Here is a 23,532-nt window from a genome sequence, read left to right on the forward strand (position 1 = left end):
CTTAAAGACTAACAGATTTATTTGGGCATAAGCTTTCATGGGTAAAAAATCCACTTCTTCAGATGCAAGAAGTGAGATTTTTTACCCATGAAAGCTTATGCCCAATTAAATCTGTTAATTTTTAAGGTGCCACCAGACTCCTTGTTGTTTTTGTAGATACAGATTAACATGGCTACCTCCTGATACTTGATACTATTATACAAGGCACTGGTGAGACCTCATCTGGAATAGTGTGTGCAGTTCTGGTCTCCCATGTTGAAGAAAGATGAATTCAAACTGGAACAGGTGCAGAGAAGGGCTACTAGGTTGATCAGAGAAATGGAAAACCTTTCTTACGAGAGGACACTCAAAGAGCTTGGCTTGTTTAATGAAACCCTAAGGGAGATCTGATTGCTCTCGGAGCATACAGCAGAGGGTTAAATACCAGGGACGGACAGGAGTTATTTAAATTAAGCACCAGTGTTAACACAAGAACAAATGGATATAAACTGGCCATCAACAAGTTTAGGCTTGAGATTAGCCAAAAGTTTCTAACCATCAGAGGAGTGAAGTTCTGGAGCAGCCTCCCAAGGGGAGCAATGGGGGCAAAAAACCTAACTGGCTTTAAAATTGAGCTTGATAAATTTATGGAGGGGATGGTAGGATGCGACTGCCTACAATGTCATGAAGCCGATCTGCGACTGCTAGCAGCAAATATCCCAGTCAGCTGGTGATGGGAGGCTAGATGGGGTGGGCTCTGAGTTACTACAGAGAATTTTTTCCCAAGTGCCTGGCTGGTGGGTCTTGCCCACGTACTCAGTGTCTAACTGATCACCACATTTGGGGTCAGGAAGGAATTTTCCCCCAGATCAGATGGGCAGAGACTCTGGGATTTTTTCGCCCACCTCTGCAGCATAGGGCATGGGTCACTTGCGGTTTAAACTAGTGTAAATGGTGGATTCTCTGTAACTTGAAATCTTTAAACCATGATTTGAGGACGTCAGTAACTCAGAGGCTAGGGCTCTATTACAGGAGTGGGTGAGTGAGGTTCTGTGGCCTGTGATGTGCAGGAGGTCAGACTAGATAATCACCTTAAAGTCGGAGTCTAAAGTTTATATATTTGCTAAACTGAGGCCTTAGTTTTTTAACAGAGCAGTGAAAGCGGCTGGAGCTCTGAACTAGTTTTAATTAGGTTTTCATTTTTGCTAACTTGTTTTTCAGCCTTTTAAGAATTGACTGGCGACACGACTCCATTTGTTTCCTTCCATGTTAATGTGCTAAATTATGACAAGAAATTTCCTCCTACAGAAAACTGTAAAAATTAATTAGGACTTTTTCTGTTCATTGTAACACTGGATGTTAATTAGACCAGAGAAAAGCTACCTAAAGTTTTATGCCACAAGAATGTAGCTTTTTAAACTTTCTGTATTTGTGTCCATTAATGAAATAAAACTGATCCAAGGAATTCAACAGTGATTTAAAAACTGTTTTTGCCATACATGTGAAACCAGATAACTACAACCTGTGTGATGACACGTGTGGGAAGAGGGAATCCTGATTGGGAGCATCCGTCTTTAATCATGGGAATTAACATGCATGCAAATAGTGCGTTCTTCTGTCATAGCAAGTGGGCACCAGGTCGATCCTTTGTTCACTGTGAGGCTATTCTGAGAACAAGAAATGGGATTCTTGTACATTTTAATATATAGCAGTTGCCACTGAAAAAAGTCTGTATTTACCGCAGTTACTACACTACTCTGTTCCCGCTTCTAGCCATAGGGAAAGGTAGGCAGTATTGCTGTACGGTAGCTGGATTAACTTTTTAATGGCAACCACTCTACTACTACCCATCCACCAGAATTATCTTGAGAACTTTAGAGAAAAGCACTACAATCATGTACCCTGCTCAGACACCAGAAAGCAAATCAAACAACCCAAAAGTTGTTGCTTTTTAATTTCTCATGATTGTTTAGCCAATCTCATGATTTTTGGAACCTGACTCATAAAAAAAAATGTTTGAGGTTGTCAGTAACGGAAAAAGAACTGCACCACAGCTGACAAAAAGCATTTTTCTAAGATCTATCACCCAGTGCATTAAGAGAAACGAAATTGAAAAGACGATTTGCAATAGTAGCACTATCTGGTGACTTATGCCACATGTGAGAGGCATAACTTTAACCTTGTCTATCTGGTTGGTGTCCTTTTTAAAAACTTGCAGTAGAGTGTAAATCAGAATGGAACAAGTCTGTTGAATTTTCTTTTATTACTGCCAAGGGAAACATTCTTGGGCTTTATTTCCTTTCTGCTCAATATATTGCAAACCTTTTCCAAGTTTGTAACTAAATATTTTGAGCAGCTTGAAAAATGACTAGCACTGGATCATACAAATTGTTCCTCTAGCAGCCTGGTTATTCTTGCCAACCATTGTTGCTCTCTCAGTAGGATTTTGTCCGTGTGCTTCTGTAATACAATCCTGAGCAATAAGTCTGAAGTTGTCTAGTTCATCAGATATATTGAAGAAGTATTTCCTGATTTGTCATTCTTCCCAGATGATTTTTGCTTTGGTTACATGCTGTAGCCTAGAACAGTGCAAAAATATTCCCAGTCCAGAAGTTATATTTTTTGGCAAATTGACAGAACGTAACGTTTGGGCATTTTCATGATGAATAGTCAAGTTTCCCCTGGTGAATAAATTTTGCTTCAATTGAAAATTCATTAGGAAAAGTATATGTGGCCTTGAAAGGTTTCAGAAACATGGCTGTGGAAAGCACGGGGCGGGGGTCTAAGTACTGTGTTGAGAGTAAATTAATTTCACTGGTGAATTTTTCTCCAGCTTTCTAACCCTGAAGCAAAACCTGTGGTTGTCATAAATGATCTCTTCCATGGGCTAAGGAATTCCCAGGGCCTGGTTCTGTGCTGACGGAAACTGCAGTGTCAGTGACAAGGTAGAGAAATGTGAATTGATTTGGCATTCCCTGGGTGATCAAACTGAGTGTAAACGTACATGTCGAGGTGACAGAAAGTGGGGATCAGCAGGGAAAGCTACTAACCAGGGTGCTTAAGGTAAAGCAGAAAGGTCCTAAAAATGCTAAAATTTGCCGCTGGGTTTCTTACTTGTTCACTGGGGCCAGGTTTTTCAAAAGGGCAAAAGAGTTAGGTGCCCAAGTCTCATCAAATTTCAGTGCGAGTTTGGCTTCTAACTCTTATAGTCTCCTTGGAAAATCCCAGCTTGAGTTTCTGATGCACTCTGAAACAGCCAAGACACAAACCCGTGGAAGGAGGATGCCCTAATTCTAGTGAGGCTGCTGGGTACTCTCTAACCAGTGTGTGTAAATTAGCCATCCTTTGGCCTGTATTTATGTATGTATTTATTGTATTTATTTTCATGCTTGAAGAAGAGAGGATAGAAATCAGAGGCAAAAAGGCTGTTGTGCATCAAAAATAATTCCTTAGAAGTTAAATTGCACATTATAACCAAAGCTAAACGAAAAACTGTCATACACTGGGAAATGTTTCCCGTTGTTAACATGTGATATATATTCATGATACATTGTTGTGTGGGGGCAATGTCACTGATAAGGTATCCAAAATCTGTTTTGTGTTTAGTAACATTTTATGCATCAGAGCCAGGAAAGTAAATGCACTTGTAAAGAAAAAACACAAAATCTGTTTGTTCTTGCAATGCCTAACTGAAAGCTGCTCATGAATGCCCCATTTTTGCAAATGTTTATGCACATAAGTAACTTTACTTATGTCAGTAAAGTTACTCATCTGTGTGTTCAGAGGATCAGGTCTCAAGGAGTGACTTCAGAGAAAATTTGGTCTAAATAAGGACTGCAGGATTGGTCTTTTACCAGGGGTTTATACATTTCTGAAAAGCATTCTTACTAAACAAGGTGCAAAGCAAGTTAACCATGTGAAAACCATGGACAGAGATCTAGCTGATTTGGAGTCTCTTTACTTAAAAGGCTTATGGAATCTGATAGCCTAAGGGTTTAGTTGGGTTTGCGCAGCAGGAATAATAGTGAGAGCTATAGTTAAGGTTGTGTGAGTGACACTGACAGACCCTTGGTGCTAAATGCATGAGCTAAGGCTGTAGAGCAAACTCATTAATCCCTCTCTAAGTAGTCTCAGTGCCACTTGGAGGTTGCACATGCAGCCTGCACTCTGTCCGTTTGTGTTCAGACACTAGAATAGTCTCCCGTCTCTGCATGGTCGCATACTTGCATGCAATTTTTTTCTGCAGATTTGCAAGATGCACCATGTTTAGTGGATTGCTCGTGCAGCAGGCTCTGCTAGAGTTGTTCTCTCATTGTCTGTGCACCTGGTAAATAAACAGCTTCGGTGGATTCTGTTTGGTATATACCGGGTAGGAAGTGCTGTACATGTGAATCTAAGGTAGTGGAGACATTATCTTGGACCATATAATCAAGAGCAATGTAATAAATCTGCACAAGCGGCAGGATTAAAGTTACAAGTGCACCTTTAACTTTGGCATTTCCTGACTTTTGAGCAATTAGCTGTGTCACCTTAATGCTTTCTTGTGTAGGTTTGTTAAGGTTTATACAGGGAAACTTCAGTGGATTCTGTGCTGAGACTATAAAGTGGGGGAAATAATGATCTGAGGTGAGGATATTGGAAATTGGGAACAGTATAATTCTGGATGGGATTTATTGTCTCTCTGATTTTAACAAATGTATCATCATTCCTTGGCAACTCTTCAGCATTCCCAGCAGCCATATTGTTTTCAGTCAGTTGTAGAAAGATTGACAGGTACTGTCTTTTGCTTCTGAGCCTTTCTTGCTGAACCCCATTTTGGGACCTACTCTACTTCCAAACCCTTGACTAGGGAAGGCCAGTTTCTCCTGTCTCTCTTCCCCCATCCCATGCCCTATAACCTCAACAGGATTTCAGCCTGTGTGTGCTTCTGAACTCTACCGGGGCCTGCAGCCTGTAGAAGTTGTCAAGATCCTGCCAGTTTAATCCTGAGCCGTTCTGACTCCTGCAGCAGCCGTTTTAAGTAGCTGCAGCTCAAGGGAGCACCTACCCTTTTCAGAAAAGCTGGCTTTTCAATTAAGCAACATATTTTTATGAGCTGAGCTGAGAGCAGAGTGATTTCATGCTTATGTCAATACTCCCCACTCAATGGACTGTTATGACCTTTTTTACTTATTTTCTTTTTTATCATTTCCATTTCGTAATGGCAATATGACACTCAATGCGCCGCATTTCTGCGGAGTTATTGCACTTAAGTAGCTGAAGTCATTCAGACTTTGGCGTCATGCCTCACAGTCTACCTGAGCCTTGTCGTAACTCTCCTTAAATTGCTGGATGGAAGGTCTGATTGCATAAATAGTATGTCCATTCAAACCAATTGTTGCCAGTTACCTGCACTCTAGAGTAAAGGGTCAGCTATTTTTGTAAGCATGTACTCTGCCATCCATAATAAATTGCCCTTTATATTGTATTACCATAGTCAAAGGATCATACAGCATAAGTGCATCAAATGTGATGCTGAGGGCTTGGTCCTCAACTGATAACACTGCTGCTAACATTCTGTCTGAATTCCCTCCATATTCCAATTGGGTACAGCAGTGTTCTTCGCTTCTGACCAAAAGTGTCATAGTGCATTGTTAAACAACACCCATGTTTTACCCCAGAGCTGGATGAAGTGCTGGATGAAAGTGACCTCAGTGTATAATTTGCATATCGATTTGTAAAGCACTTTTGGATACTTTTACATTAAGCATATGCATAACTACAGCCCTGAATAGGGTTACATTCCTGAATCGTAGCCTATGGTCAGGTCATTAGGTTATAACTGTGATCCGCTGACACCAGAAAGATGGATCCATGGCCATATTTAATGCCTGGTGTTTGATACAGTTATTTCTTGTAAGAGAAATAGCTTAAAAGGCGATTAAAAATTGCACAGCATGATCAAGGTGTATTGTCTGGGCCTTTCGGAATTTATGGTGATACCTGAAATAGAACTTCCCCCTTAAAGAGTTGGTGGGCCATATTTTGTCCTTTGATACCCATGTCCATTGGAAGTTCTGAGTGCATCTCCAAGCACAGAATTTGTGTCACTGCTGTCAGATGTCAGGGATTTTTGTCACTGTTCTGTTTACAGAACATTGTGCCGTAGCTAGACCTGCAAGCCACCCTGAGTTGGCCTCTTAGAAAATGTCTTTCAAGCAATTTTATTTAACTTTCTAAAGCTACCTTCCTCCAACTACAGTTGCAAGAGTTTCAACCACCCCATGTCCTAGGCAGGACTACTTTTACCATCAGCAAACCCAGGCCACTGAATTTGTTGGGAATGAGAAATCCGGGGGTCTGCAGCATTACACCTCCCTTCCACTCTCCCTACTGATCCATTCTTGTGAACTCGCAGGGGATTGAAGCTCAAAAGTTTTCTCCTCTTTGAAGTACTTGGAATTTGACCGTGGGTCACTTGCTGGCGTCAGTTTTAAAACTATCTGTGGTTTTGGAGGAATATTTTAAAACCGAAAATGTGGTGGTGTTTTTTTAGTGGGGAGCTGGGGAAGGATAATTTGGATCTGGGAGCCTTCACTGGGTAGCTTTTTTAATTTCCTACCGTGGCAGCAGGATGCCAATCAAGGCGCCGACATGTGTCCTCTGCTTCCCTATTACATTCTCAAAGGGGTGAAGACAAAGGTTCCAAGAAACAAAAAACAGAGACTCTCTGCCAGTTGTTATGAAAAAAATTAAGTAAGTCTCTTGACCCTTAAAGCAACGGGACTCTGAGTGCTTGCTCTTCTGTTACACCACTGCCCCCGAGTCCTCTCTGAAGCATCCCTAGCTGTAGGCGGTTTGTATGGGAGTTTGGAATATTTTCTAATCAGTGAAGATTCCCCTAGCTCTGATGCTAGCTTGCAAGGCACAGAGGTATGGGAAAACGGAAAAAGGATGAAGTTTCTGAGGCAACCAACCGAGAAGAGGTTAAAAGTGAATGGGGTGAGACAGCATGAAAAACCTGGTACAGGTTATACAAGGCGCTCAAAGACATTAGCCCAAAAGGTGCTTTGTAGTTTGTGTCAAGGCAGAAGCTGTTCGCCGTGCTCTTGAGAATAAAGAAGAAAAGTTTCTTCATCGCCGTGCCCTATTTAAAGAAACTCTTGTTTTCAGGCGTTTCTACTGGCACAAGCTTAACTTGTCCTCCTTGTGCAGAAGCATTATAATACACGTGCCATGGGCTCCGTAGGGCCCCTGCGTAACGGGAGGGACACCACGCAGAGCGGGTTCTCTTCCTGGCTGTGCTGCCGACATCTTCCATGAGGCTGGGTAGAGCTATCATAATGGATTAATGCGGGGGTGGGTTGAGGTTGCATACGCAGTCCTAACTTGGGCATTTCCTAACCTTTGGGGTACCTGCATTTTCAGCTTTAACATTCTCATAATGTAGCTTTTGCATAGAATTGAAGATTTATATCGTAGTCGTGTCTACAGATCCCAATCAAGATGAGGGCCCGAGCATGCTAAGTGTTGTACGTACACAGATCAAGACACAATCCGTGCCCTGAGGCCCTTACAGTCTAAGAAACAATCTCTGTAATATAGGCTAGTGCCCCTCCCCCAAGTGGGCCCATCTCCTGGCAGAGAGCTGGTCGCTGATCTAGCTGACGGCCAGGGCCGGCTCCAGGCACCAGCATTCCAAGCAGGTGCTTGGGGCGGCAATCTGCAAGGGGCGGCAGTCCCTGTGTTTTTGCCCCTAAGCAGTGTGCCGAATTGCCACTGTGGACGGCGGGGGCAGTCCATGTGCCATTAGGGCGGCACACGTGTTTCCGTGGCGGCGGCAATTAGGCAGCAGCTTCTGTCTTCAGCCGGAAGACAGCTGAACATAGAATGTTGCTGAATTGCCACCGTCACGGAAATGCGTGTGCCGCCCTAACGGCACACGGACTGCCCGCGCCGTCAGCGGCGGCAGTTTGGCGCGCTGCTTGGGGTGGCGAAAACAGTAGAGCCAACCCTGTTGATGGCAGCCATCTTGTGGAAAAGTGACGTAACTCGTGATCCCGCTGGCATCGAGAGCCAGCGCTCATCGGTTTCCATTCTGCTCCAGCACAGATTTAAGAAATGGGAAAAGAACACTATGGATTAAAAATTAAACATTTCCTTCAATTATTAAACATGAATAATTGTCATGCAAATCGAGCCTGGATTCGTGTTTCCAGACGGACACAGATCAAAGCTGTTATGCTGCGAAGTGTCAGCAACCTGTGAACCAAGAAGCTGTTCGTTATTTTTATCATTTTATTAATAGTACCCTGGAGGATGAGGGACCTAGAACAATGTAGCTGTTTAGCATAAAAAAGACTTGCATTTCTGTCTGCGGGGATATCGGCTCCTCTTTAACTTGTTCATGTGCATATCTAGAGAGAGGAACTGAGGGTATATCACCTTGATACCATTTGCGCAGGAAAATACTGTTCGGTATACAATTAGGCCACAACTGCTAAGTGAGCCCATCGCTGGAGGTGCTTTTAATTAGTCCTGTTCATGGTGTGAAGGAGATACATGCAGAATGTCCCTGGGTCCTGGAGAGAGGATTGGGAAAATGTGGAATTCTGACTCCAGAAATACATATGCAGCCTTCATGAAGTCAATGGGAGTCGTGAGTGTGTGTGTGTGTGTCTGTCTGTCTGAAGGCAGTTTGGCCCTGAATACAGATGTCTAAGTACTGTATCGAATCCTCTCCAGATAACTTCATCTGAACGATAAAACCACTTGGAAAAACTTGAAAGGAACAGAAGCGGGGAGAGGGGGCTTGTCTTTTCAAACAAAGAAACATTAATATTTCGGTGAGCTCCTCATGTCATACACCCTTGTTGCTTTAATATTGCCAGGCATTTGAGACGGACATCCCATTTTGCAACATAATTCGTGAGGGCTCAGTCTGTTGCCTTCATTCACAAGGGCTGGGGTTTCACACTTCACCTGGCTGTAGGTGTCTGCCTGGGGCTGGAAGGATCCTAAGGAACTCGCCTGGTGGAAAGCAGGTAAAATCCAGAGTGAAGGGAAAGCATGGGAGATTCTAGATCCTTTATGCTGAGTGGAGCCTCATTCTGCAAGTAGTTCTCCCTCCACCCCTTCCACATGCACCAGGCAGGGTTCCCTGAACCCCACCCCTCAATCGCTAGGGGGTGATGCTGCCTTCCCTAGACCTGTCCCTCTCCCACAGCAACAGCCATCACAACTGACCGGCTAGCGGTAACCTGCTCCCCACCCAACCAATCCCCCAGCAGGCAAAGGCCTCGGGGTCACCCACCTGCTGTCCTTGTGAGGTGCTGAGACAGGGCTGCCAGCAGGTGTGTGTGTACCTGGGGCAGCCCTATCTCCCCTCCCTGCTGAGAGATCACCTGGGGATTGTGCCGCACTTGGGGCAGCTGTCGCACCTGCTCTCCATACTGTCAGGTAGCCTCTCTACCTTCCCTCTGGCTGACCTCTGCCCTCATCCCACTGGTGCCTGGCCACATGAGTAGCACTGAGAACGGAGAGGAGGCAGAATTTGCACCACCACGGCCTAGGAAAAACCACTGGCCCCACTGACACCAGGGGCCCTTTCCACTACCCCATCCCCTCCCCTATTCTGCCCATTCCCCACTCAGTTGCCCAGCCAGACTGCCAACTCCCCAGACTCCTCTCTCAGAACCCCCACCCCTCAGCTAGCTGCCCTTGGCAATTCCCCCTCACACCCAGATCTGCCAGGTAACAGATTTTTCTCTCAATTGAGAAACGTCATGTTTGGAGCCACCAAAACCTGGGTAGCTGGCTAGGGGTGAGGCGGGCAAGGCGTGGAGTGGATTTTGAGAGGAAGGGAAGGAAGAGTATTTTCCCCAGAGGATGTCTCCCATGGAAAGTTTTTCTTGAGGCGAGCCCCCTGTTATACTCTCAGCAGCACTTCACTGATTGGTGAGGGTGACCCTAGACCTCCAATTGCAGAAGCTGGGGCTGGACAACAGGGGGCGGATCACTCAAAATCCTAGACAGGATACTGGGCTAGATGGATGATTGGTCTGGCCATTCTTATGTTTTCATGAGCATATGGAATTTTGTTTAACATTTACTTCTGCTTAATGTGACATTAATGTGGTTTAAGGAGCTACAGTGAAATTCAGTGGTATTGGGTAGCCTTTTCTGGTCTGTCTAAACTAATTGGTGGTCTCCGTCCAGAACCTAATGGTGAGCCTCACAAAAATTCACCCTCATGTTTGGCACCATTGCTGGTTGTTTCCGTGGAGGGATCAGCGATGGATACTTAGCTGCCTTCTTTCTAGAAATGCTCCTTCATTGGGCTGTTCCATGGATAAACTCATTTTCCAATGGGGAGGAGGTGGAACTGGATACTTAACTGGTATGAATCCAATGAAGTTAATGGACTTGTGCCAATGTACACTAACAGAGAATCTAGTCCTCAATACCTTTCACAAGAATTAGAGTGACTAAAAAAAAAATGTCAAAAGAAGAATCAGTGCAGAAAGCTAAATCCCGATAACCTCTATGAACCTATAAATATTTTCTTTTCCATGGTAGAATGTCAGCGTTTAATATTTCCTGATTTGACATCCTATACAGTTTGGTGTCAAGTATGTATCCATCTTAAATTAAGAGACTTGATATAGAATTCCGGTTAATTTCAAATCAATATGAGAGAGAGAGAGAGAGAGAGTGGTCTTGCAATCCTAGCTCATTTTTGTAATCAATATTTTCTTTAAATGTTGAAATTCAACTAGGTCATAGCTTTTGTTGTTTGAAATGTCACTTGTGTTTAAAGAGTTTATAAACTCCTCAGATCTTATACACAGCCTCTGATACAATATAGTTCTAGCAGTGACAGCTACAGATGTGGATATGTCAGTGGATGAACAGCAGTGTGAATAGGACCCCAGTCTTAGCGACAAACATATTATAGTATTTGTTGTCCCATCTCAGAGTTTGTCTTTCAATTCCTTGTTTTGTTTTGTTTTTATTTTCAGAAGCCTTCGAAATTGTAGTACGGCACGCAAGAAACTACACCAACGCCATGTTTAGGAACCACTACCAGAACATGGGGTCCAGAGCTCTTACGTTTGTCGGAGAACTTTTTACCGATATCTCGCTTTACATCCTGGGCTCTGACATGAATGTGAATGACATGGTCAATGAATTTTTTGACAGCTTGTTCCCTTTAGTCTACTCACACTTGATGAACCCAGGCTTCCCTGACCCCTCTGGAGAAATGATAGAATGCCTGCGGGTAGCAAGGCGGGACCTCAGGGTGTTTGGTAACTACCCCAAGATTATGATGACCCAGGTGTCAAAGTCATTGCAGGCCACGCGAGCCTTCCTACAAGCGCTCAACCTGGGGATCGAAGTAATAAATACTACCGACCACTTAAAATTCAGCAAGGAATGTGGACGTGCGCTGCTGAGGATGTGGTACTGTTCTCATTGCCAAGGGCTACTGATGGCGAAGCCTTGTGCCGGATACTGCAATGTTGTCATGCAAGGGTGCCTGGCCAGCGTTGTGGAGATAGATAACTACTGGAGAGAATATATTCGGTCCCTGGAAGGGCTGACCAAAGGCATGTATGGAATCTATGACATGGAGCACGTCCTGCTCAGTCTCTTCTTGTTGATACAAGACTCGGTCATGTATGTTCAGAAGAATGGAGGGAAGCTGTCTGCAACAGTGAGTTCTTTTAAATATTTCTATGTACTGGTTCTTACAGCCGTCTTTTCCCATGTGATCAGGCTATCCGTTGAACATGGGAGCCTTGCGTATTTTAGAAAAACTTCCATTAAAACAAACAACTCTTTCCCCCTGGCTTCCTCCCCCCAATTCATTCTGACTTCTAAGGCTTACCTGAAACTGCCGTATCGCAGAACGGGGGTTAATTCCCAGCTCAGGCTCTAGGACCTACAGTCTAGGTTGTCAGGCGCTGGGAATGTGCAGTGGTGACTGAGTTCCTCTTTGGATCGCTCAGCAGCAGTTCCTACCAGCTGATTTCAGGGGTTATAGGAGACACACAGACAAAGGAGCCGCATTCCGTCTGTGTCAGTATGAGTTGTGATGCTGAACATCTTGAGAAATCAATGGGAGATCCACAGGATTTCAGCTGGGGTGTGAAGCACTGCAGATGGTGGAGGAGGGACCACATTCCTTCCTAGTTTAACATTAGCTGTCTGGTGCATGGTTGCTCCAAACAACGAGAGCAGTGCATCCTGTTTTGTACAGTCCAGGGCAGATAAAAATCCATGATTTTTTTTAAATTTCAAATTTCTTTTATTTAAATTGGATTTTTTGATGCTCGTGTTTAAATTAAAAAAATTTCTTTTTAAAAACTAACCCTGTTTAAAATGAAATCTGAATTGAATACAAAATATGTCAAAGCCTAAACTATTCATATTTTACAACATTTACATGAAAATAAATATGCTAAATCCATGAGCCTCTGTCAAAACCTTTGAGTGGAAGGTTGCTCTTCTACAGAAAGAGAGAGTGGGGGTGGGGAACATCTAGCTTGATAAATATGTCAGAGTAAGTCATATACTGTACTAAGGGATTGATCCTCTGAGGGCCCCAGGGTCCATGCTATTCGGTACAGAAGACTGGCAAAGTCCACACAGGCACTGAAACCTGGCCTCTGACCCCAGGAGACACCATCATGTCTCTCATTGGCGTCCTCCACTGAGCCCACCTGGGTGGTCTCATACTCCTATTCTATAGCTTCTCCCTACCTGAGCTTTGATTGGCTCAGTTCTCAAATTATGAATATTTATGACTTCACCCACCATGGAAACTTCCTCTGCAGCCCATGGGAAAACACTCATCTGCCCATAAACGACTAGGGTAGATGGTTCTGGGCACTTCAGGTAAGTGGCCTTGCTCTGTCTGCTTGCATGTGTACACCAAGAGAGAGGCAATCAGAAATCCATTGATTTCTGAACGCCTCCCTCTCTGTCTCCCCTTTGTCACACACAAAACTGAAGCGCAAAAGGCTTATGGGCTACATGAGCAAAAGTCTTGGATTGTTGTTAGTTCTTTTGTTTTCCTGGGGGGCGGGGGAGTTACGGAACAAGGGAGAAGGGACAGAGCGTGCAACCGGAAAGGAGCAACACTGGTGTGAAAGCTGTGGGAAGAAGGGACAATATTCTTCAGGGCGCAGCCTCTGGGATTGATTGCAACACCTGGGAACTGGAGAAAAAACCTGTCATGGCTGCAGGTCATAAAGAGACCCTCTCTGGGAACATATTCAAGAGATTCCTGTAGTTCTGGGTGAAAAAGGAACAGGTGTAATGTAAAATTTAAATGGTGCGACAAGGCCTGGCTGTCGGAATGAAACACCATTATGGAAAATGCTCCTCCGATGGCAGTGACTTCGAAGATGATGATGTGGATGTATCTGAACAACCTGGATGAACTGGTTAGTAAACTTACTTTTGTACCATTCTTATGGACTGCCTACCACGTCCTTCCTATGCTATGATGATAACTTAGATTATGGTCATAAGTTAGTGTTTTGAGTGGATTGTTTGATTACTTCTGAATTTCAAAATGTTAGTGTTCAGAATAGAATTGGTATGTTAGTTTGTTATGGGAATATTTATCGAGTACATTTGAACTATTACTGTTGGACTTCTGACATGATTTTTTGTTGCTCAATATAATCAAACATCCTAGGTGAAGATAACCTGTTTAAACATAAAGTTTTATTAGGCGTTTATGAATTTAAACCTCTTGGGAAAAAAAATTTCCAAGTTGTTTGGTAGGTTGCTACAGATAAAGGTTTAGATAGATTTTGAAAATCCTTATGATTTATTAATGAGGTTTAGAATAAATTAAATCATTTAAACAGTGGTACAAACAGCTGCGGTAGGAGGAGTCCTCCATTTACAATCCTATTTTTTAAAGCAGCACAGAGTAATGCTCAGTGAGTGAGAGTGACCTGTTTTTATGACTTTGTTTCAGTGCCCAGCTTAGACATAAGAGGTTGTGAACGTCCATCATCTGCAACGTCTGCAAGTTCAGAATAATCTGCTGCAACTAAACAGGTGTCAAACAGTAAATTACCTGGATCGAAAAAAAATACTTTCTTCATCATCCAGTAAGTTCGTAACCAGGACCATCAAATTCCAGGCAGACCCCTTAGATGAAAAGATGGCTGGCTTCATTTATGCAATAAATTCTCCTTTTCCTCTTGTTCAGAACCAACTTTTCATTGATGTGGTTCAATCATTATGACCAGCTACACTCCACCTGGAAGAGCAGACATTGCGGGAAGGTTGCTGGATACAGGGTATGAAAGGGAAACTGAACAGTGTGCAAAAAACATTGACAGGAACTTCGTTAAGCTGAAGGCAGGTCTACACTTAATACACTGCAGCATAGCAGCTGCACCGGTGCAGTGAAGCACTTCAGTGAAGATACTATAATGCTGACAGGAGAGCTTCTCCCGTCGGCGTAGTTAATCCACCTCCCCGAGAGGCAGTAGCTATTTCAATGGAAGAAGCTCTCCTGTTGACAGTGTGCTGTTTACACCAGGGGATAGGTCGGTATAACCACTTCGCTCTGGGGTGTGGTGAGCGATGTAGTTATATTGATGTAAGTTTGTATTGTAGACCTGGCCTGAGTCTTGATGGGTGGAGCAATGTACACAATGATCCAGCAATACATGCTGGTGTGACAACAGAAAGTGGAGGGAACCTGAAACTTGTAACGCATGGGTGCAGTGCTCATTTGATGCACCTTTTAGCTAGCATCTTGTGCTGACATTGCAAAATACTTACATGACAACCACTCTGCTTCAGCCTCACTGAAGAGAGGAGGCGGAGCCAGACGAATTCTCCCCCGGGATGTACAGTAGAATTCAGTGGTTGACTGTTCTGAGCTGTGTGTTCAGAACTGGCCTATTCTGATGACAGTTTGTGAAGAAAATTGTGACCAAACAGATGGAACTACCACAGCCAAAGTACTCAGCACTGGACTGGAGAGCAACGTAGAAGATGTGCTGAATACGCCGAAACCTGCTTCCAGAGCCTTCCACAAATGGCGGGAAGATTGCTGCTGGGTTGCCGATGCTGCTGAAATTTTGAAAGGACTTCAAGGAACCTTGACAAAAGTGCCCAACACCACAGTTAAATTGCAGGCAGGAAAGAGGCAGCTGGATCAAGCAAAGTACCAGGGTAGATGCCGAGCTTCTGAAGAAGATGCTGCTAAGACCTGGGCATCTAAAAATCACCAGCCGCTCGTGCCAACCATAACAGCTTTCAAGATGGGAGGGGACCATTCGAGCAGGACACGTTTGCTGATACTGTTTTAAAGCAAGTCACAGCACTGAACCTGGGGGAAGTCACTAGCTAAGCACCTGGAACCAGAGCCTGCTGAGGTGCTAAACCAGGTCTGGACAGCGGTAGCCTGTTCTGCAGGCACAGAAGGAATATTTACTCCATTCAAAGTTGAGAGTTCGATTGGGAGTTTGAGAAAGAGGAAAATGTGTCTGTCTCTTCCAGTCTGTGAATAAAAACAAGGAGGAGGGGACGAGATCTCCTACTTTTAAAAGTCTGAAGGGCAGCCTACGGAATTTAGGAGACTGTTGTTTCATTTTTCAAGAGACTTAGATGAGTAGGAACTTAAGCTCCAGTCACTCTCTGTTAGGCATATTTGAAATTTTTCCCAGGCTGACCTGAAATACTCCGTTTAGTTCACTGACTACAGTAAATCCCTCTGTTTACTAAATCGTTTAATTGTAAATGTGAATCATGTTTTTATAAGAGAAGTTTAGGTATGCAAACATTTAAGGTTGTTTTTCTTTAATAAAAATAAATTGTATCTGCTGTTTGTATGTGTTTAATTAAATTCCAGTTACCATCCCAGTGCAGCTTGACACAAATTATGAGCAAAGAAAAGTTAATTATCTAGTACAGAGGTTCCCGAACTTTTCGGCATCAGACCCTCTTTTTAATTTTTGAGCAACCCTCAGCTCCCCATCTCTCTTTTACCATCATCCAACCCCCTCTGCTCCTTGTCCCCTGACTGTCTCCTTCTGGGATCCCCTGCCTCAACCGCCCCCCGGGACCCCACTCCCCATCCAACCCCCCCTGCTTCTTGTCCCCTAACCTCCCACTCCCGGGACCCCCTGTCCCTAACCGCTCCCTGGGACCCCACCCCCTATCCACCTCCCCCTGCTCCCTGTCTCCTGACTGCCCTGACCCCTATCCACACCCTCACCCCTGACCGCCTCCCAGGACCCCTGCCCCTAACCACCCCTGGACCCTACTCCCTATCCAACCCTCCCTGCTCCTTGTCCCCTGACCGCCCCTCCTGGACCCCCATCCAACCCCCCCTGCTCCTTGTCCCTTGACTGTTCTGACCCCTATCCACACCCCCACCTCCTGACAGGCCCCCTGGGACTCCTACGCCTATCCAACCTCCCCTGCTCCCTGTCTCCTGACCCCTCCCCCAAACCTCCACCCCATCCAACCGCTCCCTGTCCCCTGACTGTCCCCCAGGACCTCCTGCTCCTTATCCAACCTCCCCTCCCCCGGCTCCCCGCCCCCTGCCCAGGCTGCTTATTGGAAAGCCTGGGAGGTGGGTGGACGCAGGCTGCGAGGGAGGGAGGGACAGGAGGGGAGGGGCCGGGGGCTAGCCTCCCAGGCCAGGAGCTCAAGGGCCGGGCAGCCTCGCGCCCCCCCTTGGAATTTCTTCATGCCCCCCAAGGTGGGTGCACCCCCCCAGTTTCAATCCACCCTGGTACTCTGTGTTCTGCATTACTACAGTAGGTAAAGGGTCCTCTCTCCTGCTAACGCATTCTCAGTCTTGGTTACATATCTCAGGGTATGTCTACACTACGAAATTAGGTCAATTTAATAGAAGTCGGTTTTTTTAGAAATGGATTTGATACAGTCGATTGTGTGTGTCCCCACCAAGCGCATTAAGTCGGCGGTGTGCGTCCACAGTACCGAGGCTAGCGTTGACTTTCGGAGCATTGCACTGCGGTAGCTATCCCGCAGTCTCCACCCCCCATTGGAATTCTGGGTTGAGCTCCCCAATGCCTGATGGGGCAAAAACATTGTCGTGGGTGGTTTTGCGTACATGTCGTCAGGACCCCCTGCTTCCCTTCCTCCCTTCCTGAAAGCAATGGCAAACAATTGTTTCTCGCCTTTTTTCCTGGGTTACCGATGCAGACGACATACCATGGCAAGCATGGAGCCCGCTCAGCTCACCGTCACTGTACATCTCCTGGGTGCTGCTGGCAGACGCGGTACTGCATTGCTACACAGCAGCAGCTCCTTGCCTTCGCGGCAGCAGATGGTGCAGTATGACTGCTAGCCGTCATCGTCGTCTCCTGGGTGCTCCTGGCTGACGTCGGTCGGGGCGCCTGGGCAGACATGGGTGCTCCTGGCAGACCTCGGTGAGGTCAGTCAGGGGTGCCTGGACATAAATGGGAGTGACTCTAGGTCATTCTATTCTTTAAGTTTTGTCTAATGGAGATTCAGTCCTGCCTGGAATATCATGGCAGCTGGAGGCTTCTGCCTCAGGCTGCTCTCCCAGTTGGCAGCACCTCGCGGTCGCACCTACCCCAGCCTACCCCTTGCTACCATGGCTCATGAAGCCTGGACAGCAGTAAGGAGCAGTTCAACTATAGGCTGAGCAAGTGCAGAATGGTGGTAGAATGTGCCTTTGGACGTTTAAAAGTGCACTGGCGCAGTTTACTGACTCGGTTAGACCTCAGTGAAACCAATATTCCCATCATTATTACTGCTTGCTGTGTGCTCCACAATATCTGTGAGAGTAAGGGGTAGACGTTTATGTCAGGGTGGGAGTTTGAGGCAAATTGCCTGGCCACTGATTACATGCAGCGAGACACCAGGGTGGTTAGAAGAGCACAGCAGGGCGTGCTGTGCATCAGAGAAGCTTTGAAAACCAGTTTCGTGACTGGCCAGGCTACAGTGTGAAAGTTCTGTTTGTTTCTTCTTGATGAAAACTCACCCCATGGTTCACTCTACTTCCCCGTAAGCCAACCGCCCTTCCCTCCCCCCTTTGATCTCCGCTTGCAAAGGCAATAAAGTAATTGTTGTTTCAAATTAATGCATTCTTTATTAATTCGTCACACAAATGGGGGGATAACTGCCAAGGTAGCCTGGGAGGGGTGGGGGAGGAGGGAAGCACAGGGGTGGGGTAGTTGTAGGGGCACCCTCTAGAATGGCATGCAGCTCATCATAGAAGCGGTATGTCTGGGGCTGTGACCTGGAGCGGCCGTTTGCATCTGTGGTTCTTTGGTAGGCTTCACGCGGCACTGCTGCGGGTCCCTGTTATAACCGCTGTCCTTCATGCCCTTGGAGATTTTTTCAAATATTCCGGCATTTTGTCTTTTGGAACGGAGTTCGGATAGCATGGATTCATCTCCCCATACAGCGATCAGATCCAGTACCTCCCGTTCAGTCCAGGCTGGAGCTCTTTTGCAATTCTGGGACTCCATGGTCATCTGTGCTGATGAGCTCTGCATGGTCACCTGTGCTGATCAGCTCGCTACGCTGGCCAAACAGGAAATGAAATTCAAAAGTTCGCAGGGCTTTTCCTGTCTACCTGGCCAGTGCATCTGAGTTGAGAGTGCTGTCCAGAGCAGTCACAATGGAGCACTCTGGGATAGCTCCCGGAGGCCAATACCATCGAATTGAGTCCATGCTACCCTAAATTTGACCCAGCAGGGTTGATTTCAGCGCTAATCCCCTCGTCAGGGAGGAGTACAGAAATCGATTTTAAGAGCCCTTTAAGTCAACAAAAATGGCTCCGTTGTGTGGAGGGGTGCAGGGTTAAATCGATCTAACACTACCAAATTTGACCTAAACTCGTAGTGTAGACCAGGGCTCAGACGTGGGAGTGTTTTATTATTTATTAGATGTGACCTGACTCTTAAATTATACTGTGTGAATTTCTGAACCTCTCTGGAAACTGTGAGGCTTTCTTGTTCAGAAAATACTATGGCTTTTTTTAAACTGCAGGGACAAATGGAACCCAGTAATATGAGACTTGTTTTGCAAAGGAAAGTTGTAAAGACAAGATTGAATTGCTCAGCACAGGTATTGTAGAGCGCGTGAGGAGATTGTGAGAATCGTATCATTGTTTGCTTAAAGCCGGTTATAAGAAGGCTGCTGTTAGCTGCTTGTTCCTGTCATTCTTGACGGCTGTTTACAAAAGAGCTGTATTTATATAGGTCATTGTAGTGCTCTCACTGGAAGTAATTCTTGTCTGTTTTGGGGCCATGAAAATGGATTTTGAGCTGTGCTTGGCATTGTGCCATTTTTACTCATTTAAACTGTGTTATGTGCCCCGTTTGCTCAATGATGGCTGAGCCCTTATCAAATTCCCCCAAGCACGAAACATGACACGGTGCTAATCCTGGTTGTGAAACTGCGTGGTAGGACCGTGCCAACCCTGCCCCCTTTGGTAGTTGGCACAAATAAGGTCTGGGCTCTTTCCATTTCTCAGCCAAGATGGAAGGGTCTGACCTAAAGCCCGTAGAAACCAGTACAGGATTAGTCTTTCCTAGTAGCATAGTGGTATAGTGAAGTCTCCTGGTACTGACTGTGCTCTAGGGCGTGCTTACATGTGGACGTGTGACGAGTTTGATGAGGAAGGTAGAAGCTCCTATTACCAGTGGTTCTAGGGCCGATGGCACCTGCCTCCCCCCGCGATGGCCCAGGAACAATGTTCAGTTTAACTTGTTTAAAGTTTGTTGTAATTGTCACTGCTCTATTGTACCCAAGGGCCTCACTGCTGACAGCTGGAAGAACTCTCATGTGCCAACGGTGCTACAGTGCATTGTATATAACAGCAGATTTCGGCTAGGCATGTCCTTGCCTTAGGTCAGTGCCTTCCTACTGACGATAAAATGGGAAATCCTACTACTGTACCGCAAATGTAAATAACACCCTGCCGAGCAGCTTCATTAAATGACAGTGAATCTAACCTGCCAAAGCCTGAAATTCTGAGTTAGGCTGGATACTTAGGTTCTTAATCGCTAGTGTTTGGCTAAAAGAAACAACTGTATAAATCGAACTCAAAAGTGTTGGCCTTGATTCTTCAGTGCCTCTTTCTTCTGCAAAATTCGGTTCCTCTTTCCCCACCATAAACAGAATTTTAACTAAGTACCAATGAGTTTAATCTTTGCAGCCCCTCTGAAAGCCATGCGATTGCTAAGGGCGTGTCCACACATAAACCACTACAGGGGCCCGGTGGCACCACTGTAGTTGTGTCGCTGTAGTGCTTCAGTGAAGATGCTGCCTAAGCCAAAGGCCAGGCTTCTCCTGTTGGCGTAGGTAATCCAGCTCCCCAAGAGGCAGCAGCTAGGCGAGTGGGAGAATTCTCCCATTGACCTAGTGCGGTCTGCACTAGGGGAGTTAGGTCAGTTTTACTGTATTGCTCAGGGGGGTGGATTTTTCACACCCTGGAGTGACCTAATTTTTCCATGCTTGAAGGCATGTGAGATGCGCAAAACCTTTGTTATAGGTGGTGATACACAAGAAAAGGCTCCATCTTGCCTCTTGGAGCCTAGTTTGAGTTTTCATGGCTTGAAGTTAGAGGAAAAACTTATTTGTCCTTGTAAACTGAGCTCATTTGACCTGGATATGTCAAATATCCTAAATAATGGAGACAATAACCATAGAACCCCATGAGTCGGTTTTTCATAGTGCAGGGGTCGACTGCCGCAGGGACGTCCTGGCCGCCGCATCCCGCAGCTCCCATTTGCTGGGAACGGTGAACCGTGGCCACTGGGAGCTGAGGGAGGATGTGCCTGTGGACGGTCAATGTAAACAAAATGTCTCGTGGCCCACCAGTGGATTACCCTGATGGGCCGCGTGTCAAAGGTTGCCAACCCTGTCATAGTGGGAGCACATTCTAAAAGGTCAGAATTTCAGCTGGGGACATGTGAGTTCCTTTAAGAACATTGCACACCCTTTGCACCCGGAAACCGGGATGTGCTCATGGGAAACTGCCAGAACAGTTCTCCCTGTGTGAAGGCCAGTTGGGGTTTTCAGGCATGAGCAATGTGTATGGAGATTCGTGGCCTTGGTAACTTAAGCACCTAATGATCTGGGTTTTTGCCTCCTAATTTTGGGTTTTTTTTTTTTGCCACAGCAGAGATTTATAAATTCTAAGGCCAGAAGGGATGACTGGGATCATCTAGTCTGATTCCCTGCCTAACACAGGTCCGAGGGCTTCTGTGAATTAATTCCATGAAGTATCCAGTTCTGCCACAGAATATGCCTTTATCCAGTGGCAGAATATGGCTCCCAGTAATACTGTTAAACATGTGGATCTTGTCCTTCGACTGATAGCACGTGCCTGCTTGGGTGACTGCGTGGGTGCAGAGTCCCACTCAGGGGCGGCTCCAGGACCCAGCACGCCAAGCGTGTGCTTGGGGCGGCATGCCGCGGGGGGCGCTCTGCTGGTCGCCGGGAGGGTGGCAGGCAGGGTGCCTTCGGCGGCATGCCTGCGGAGGGTCCACTGGTCCCGCGGCTTCAGTGGACCTCCCACAGGTGTGCCTGCGGAGGGTCCACTGGTCCCGTGGCTCCACCAAAGCCGTGGGACCAGCGGACCCTCCACAGGCACGCCTGTGGGAGGTCCACCGGAGCCGCGGGACCAGCGAGTGGCAGAGCGCCCCCCGCAGCATGATGCCGTGCTTGAGGCGGCGAAATGTGTAAAGCCGCCCCTGGTCCCACTGAAGTCAATGGTGGGTGAGGGCAGCAGTATGATAGTCCTTTCGTGCACTATCAATTGAAGGTTTAGGGCCAAAATTTCCTTTTCTAAATTAAAGACCCTGGAGTATTACAACCCCTCCACCCCCCAGTGCATATCATGCCGATTCTTCAACTCCATACGTAGTTGGGCACTTCTGTGAAATACTATTTTTCTTAATACTCGAGTGATTTTTTTATTCAGTGAAGATGTTTGAATGATAGGAACACAAAAGAAATAATCGAATCCTGCAAGCCCATTGCCTTGCAATCGTCACTGAAAAGAGAATGGCTAGTGAGGGTTGTTTTTTTGTTAAGTTTATTTTTAAAATGTTGCTGCTGCTCAGCTAAGACTTTTTTATGTCAAACCTGAGCCCAGAGCAAACGTTCGCAAGTGGAGATATCCGCTGTTCAACAGGTTTATAATGGAAATGCTGCCAAATCTTAACTGTACCATTGCAAATTGCCCAGCTTTGATACTCTATCTGCATCTGAGATAAATATCTCTTGCCCTTAAGTGATTTCACAATGTTTAAATGAAAGTTTCTCTGTTACATTTATCAGCACACATTGAATTTCAAAGAATATACCTGGAAGCAAGCAGTAATATTTACCATATCCTATACGTCTGATTGGTTTTTAGACACTGTTGTCATATCGAATTATAAAATGCCACAAGGGTACTCCCTGAAAGTGTGGGGCTCTGTTTAAATGCTGATTGTTCATCTTGGTATCCTTTATTATTCACTGTGGCCACAAATATTTTTGTAGCCATGGTTGAGGTTATTGAGGATAATGACAGCAGTTTTTATTTAATTGTCATTGAGTTCTCCATGATTTCAACTAATTTCATCTCCCGTGCACATAGGCCTGGACTCACAAAGGTGCTTAAAGAGCTCCCTTTCTGGCCCCAACACTCTAGGTATTTGAAGCTGTCCACTGCGTATGAACACTCAGAGGCACTGGGCCGGAGAGAGAGGCGAGGTGGGGGGGACCCAGGGCCAGTCCCCGTCAGCATCTCCCAGAACTCAGTTGTTGGAGCACCTGCCTCAGAGGGGGCAGATCCCTGTTCAAATCCTTTCTCCCCCTCAAGCACATCCCAGGTAAATGTTCTAATCACTGGGCACCACCACTGTCCCCTCCTCTGGCCATTGTGATCGTCACAAGAAACGTCCCAGGCGCCTAAGCTGCCAGATTCCAGGAGATTGGTTCCCGTTTGTGCATAGCTAGTGGCGGTAAGCACTTCCCTGCAGTCTGGATTTTGGAGCCTATCTCCGTGAGGGGGTGGGGCTTAAAACCCCCTTCCTCTCATCAGCTCCCTGCCTAGCGTGCTGGCTTTTGCGACTCCCATCCTCAGGTGCCTCTCTGTCCCCATGCATTACATAGGGAACCTCAGTGCCTAACTCAGGCTTTATGGATTGCAAAGTTGTCCTGGGATTTTTCTAAGCAACTGCACGTTAAGCATTGCAAAACTCAGTGCCACAGTGGCTAAGTACCTTTCAGAATCCAGGCCACAGGACTTACCCTGAATAACAGCTCTCCCACATTCTCTCTTCTTCCTCTAGCTTTTTTCTGCCTCTTGCTTCTTGAACTCCTTATAGAGCAGTGCTCAGAATTGCCATCTTCTTCGCTCCTCTTCCCCCTTCTCGCTATCTCATCTGCACTAGAAATGTGATAGAAGATTCTAGAACTCTCCTTGACAACATTCAGGCCCCGATTCGAGAATGGTTCAAGAATTGCACGTTCAGGAAGTGAAGCACATGCTTCAGTCCCACCGAGGTCCGTTAGGAGCTTTGAAAATTTAATCTT

The 23,532-nt window shown here is 45.9% G+C and overlaps 1 protein-coding gene across 3 annotated transcripts in view; it reads left to right on the forward strand.

Moving 5' to 3' along the window:
- Window positions 1-23,532, forward strand: part of GPC3 (glypican 3) — a 257,485-nt gene that overhangs the window by 102,073 nt on the left and 131,880 nt on the right. For all 3 annotated transcript variants that reach the window (XR_005585004.1, XM_039489641.1, XM_039489639.1), the window contains exon 3: window positions 10,980-11,674. Coding sequence is in view for 2 of the 3 variants with exons in the window: in XM_039489641.1 (XP_039345575.1) it covers window positions 10,980-11,674 (695 nt within the window). In the remaining variant the exon portion in view is untranslated. The remainder of the gene's footprint in view (window positions 1-10,979; window positions 11,675-23,532) is intronic.

The sequence above is a fragment of the Mauremys reevesii genome, linkage group 9 (assembly GCF_016161935.1).
Source record: "Mauremys reevesii isolate NIE-2019 linkage group 9, ASM1616193v1, whole genome shotgun sequence".
In the NCBI taxonomy this organism is placed as follows: Eukaryota; Metazoa; Chordata; order Testudines; family Geoemydidae; genus Mauremys; species Mauremys reevesii.